The sequence below is a fragment of the Rhizophagus irregularis genome, chromosome 23 (assembly GCF_026210795.1).
Source record: "Rhizophagus irregularis chromosome 23, complete sequence".
Classification (NCBI taxonomy): domain Eukaryota; kingdom Fungi; phylum Glomeromycota; class Glomeromycetes; order Glomerales; family Glomeraceae; genus Rhizophagus; species Rhizophagus irregularis.
The window spans coordinates 709,617-712,588 of record NC_089451.1 but is presented as its reverse complement, the minus strand read 5'-3'; the positions used below and the strand labels follow the sequence as shown (position 1 = coordinate 712,588).

The 2,972-nt window shown below is 26.2% G+C and overlaps 1 protein-coding gene across 1 annotated transcript; it reads right to left on the bottom strand.

The window, feature by feature from the left end:
- Window positions 1-1,899: 1,899 nt before the first annotated feature.
- OCT59_015133 (uncharacterized protein) lies at window positions 1,900-2,397 on the bottom strand (the record flags this gene model as incomplete). Its single annotated transcript, XM_066139800.1, has 1 exon — window positions 1,900-2,397. One exon carries the CDS (start codon window positions 2,395-2,397, stop codon window positions 1,900-1,902), a length of 498 nt encoding a protein of 165 aa, XP_066002639.1.
- Between the last annotated feature and the right edge of the window lie 575 nt (window positions 2,398-2,972).

Genomic DNA, 2,972 nt, shown 5'->3' with positions numbered 1-2,972 from the left:
CAGATAAGGGATGAAAATTTTTGTGACTTCAGAATATACAGCCTGGTAATTGATTGATCAAAAAAATTTTTATTCATATTATATGTATTTTTTTTAGTTATATATATATGTTATATATGTTATATAACACTAAGTGGCACATCTCTATATGATGTTAACTGTCCTTCATATATAAAAGATTGTGAAATTTGATATCGTTGTAAAGATAATATAAAAGGTAATAAAAATTTCACAATAATTGCATCAACACTTGAAAAAAATTGAGATGAAAGATATGGTAATCCAATTGGTGTATATTTCGCCTTAATATCTGTTAATTGATAATACTTATACAAGTCGAAATGCTAAAAATTGGCAAAAAAAAATGGCGCAAAAAGCAGTGGCTATTCTTGGCTATTCTTGGCTATTCTTAGCTATTCTTGGCTGTTTTTGGCTATTTGCGAATTAACCTATACTATTTGTAAATAGTTTATATAAATTTGCAAATAGTTTATGCAATTCTAGCCATTTTTTTTGCCTGTTTTTGGTCATTCGACGTGTGTTAAACTCCTCCTGATGTCTTTTATCAATTGTTTCTGCAATATCACAAAGAGTACTTGCTGAATTTAAAGACCTTTTAATAATACCATTAAACGATTCTACACTTTGGGTACTTTGTATACCACTATTAAACTGGAATGGCATATAAGCTTTAGCCCAACTGATTCTATTACCATATAATGCCCTAGTCATATAGCATTCACACTCTGGAAATTCATTTATCATAAATGCCTAACATTGCTCAAATAATTTATGTCTTAGACGTTTCTACATAAATAAAAAGCCTTACTGAAAGCATGAAATCTTAATCCTAATTTTGATTTAAGATTCTTAATTATATTTTACCAGATATGAAATAAACAATAAAAATGGGGCGTTGTAGGAAAAATTTGAGAAGCTGCATTGATTAATTCTGGCTCTGAATCTGTCTAAAATAAGGTTGCTTGTCTAAACCTCTTCAAAATCCTACGATTAGTTTCGTTAAAATTTTACTATAGATTTATTATAGTTTCAGCAAAGTTTTGGCAGTTTCAGCATTTATAATAAGTTTCGGCAGTTTCGCCTTTCTCCAAAGTTTCGCCAGTTTTTTAATATAACTTTAATATAGTTTTGGCAGAATTTCACTTTTCGGCAAAACGCCACCTTGCCTAAACCCCTAGGTTTCAGTAAGCAACCTTAGTCCAAAATGCTTTTAGCGCAATATTATCAGTAGCTTTCATTAAACATTGCAAAATCCATGTGTATGTAGATGCCATTTCGTCTTCCACTAGTGCATTTGCTATATTTCAAAATCGTCCATAGTTGTCTTTTACCATTAACACACTTAAATACATATTGTATTTATTGGTTTTACAAGTATTATCGTTTAATACTACATCAGAAAATCGTTGATATAATTCTTGTTGAGAGGGAGACATCCAAAAGATGCCTGATAAATGACATTTATTACCAGAATGTCAAATATAAATCTTTCAACGTGGGTCTTGAGTCATTTTTTCTAAAAGTACATTAAGAAATAAAACTGAGTCCAGTTTTTCATCTCTATTATTTTAACGCAATTTATAAATTGCATTATAAACGTCTTGCTTGTGAAATACATGTTCTGAATACTTTTTTTAAGTATCTTTAATTGTGTAATTGGTGCAACCTTGCAATCTGAAAAAACTTTAAGTCTTGAATTATTTCACTATTAAGACGTCTATATCTAGCAATAATATGAGATATTTGTGCAGGATTTATCTTATGATTATGCACATCTTTTAATGTTGTGCACCCTATTTGATGTGCAGATTTAGGAAATGTAAAGTTAACATGCCATTTACAATTGGTTTTAATAGTACCACGTAACTGATGTAATTTTTAATCCATTATTTTTTGAGGTTCATAATTGCCACTTAATGAACAATGAAATGATTTACATCTGATAATAGTTGAATCATTAGAATCTTTATTATTACGGAAAATTTGATATTTAAAACCACGTTCTAAGCAATATTGATGCATAAATGTATTAACTAATAACCAATTATCAAAAGAATCTCCTACAGCCAAATTATATTGATAATTACTATTACCAAAAGATAGTTCTAAAGGTAACAAAGGTTCTATATCTGTAAAATTATCATCTGAAGTTAAAAGTGGTTCAACAGGTAATACAAATGGTAATACAGGTGATACAAAAGGTGGCTCAGAAAGTTCTAAAGATGATGGCAAAAAGTTTATATTAAAAGGTTTAGAATATAGTAAAAGGTTTATATTGGTAAAATTATCATTAAAAGGTTCAGAATATATTGAAATAAAAGCACTTATCTCATAACTATTATTATGATAATCAGAACAAAAAGCATTAAATTCCATATTGTTATTTAAGAAACTAACTATTTAAGGTTATTTATTATTAAGAAAGAAGGATTTTCTTTAAAAAAATAACAAAATGAGAAAAGTGACGTCTTTGTATATTCAGGGGAAAACATTTTAAAAAATTTATGAAAATCAAGGTGAAATTCACCTATCACCATAAAATTTATTAAATTTATGCATAATGCAAATTATAGCAAAATTCATCCTGATAAAATTCACCAGAGGTGAATGTAAAATTAATCCTTCAATTAATAATAATTTATAATTAAATATATCATATATTACATATATTAAAAGTTTAAAAAAAAATATTTATTTTTCTTTTCCTTATCCTTTAATTTTATAAAAAAAAAAAATTTTTTTTTAAATTAATGTAACTCAATGTTCTTTTATTTTTTTTCTTTTCCTTTTTTTAAAGTAATTTTATAGTTATATAAAAACAAAAATACTAATCAAAATTATATATTGGACTTTAGATAATAAAATAATTAAGTAAATAAGAAAAATAAGTTTTTTTTTTTACTTTAGAAATTTTTTAACATTCTTTTTATAAATATTACCAAATAAAATGG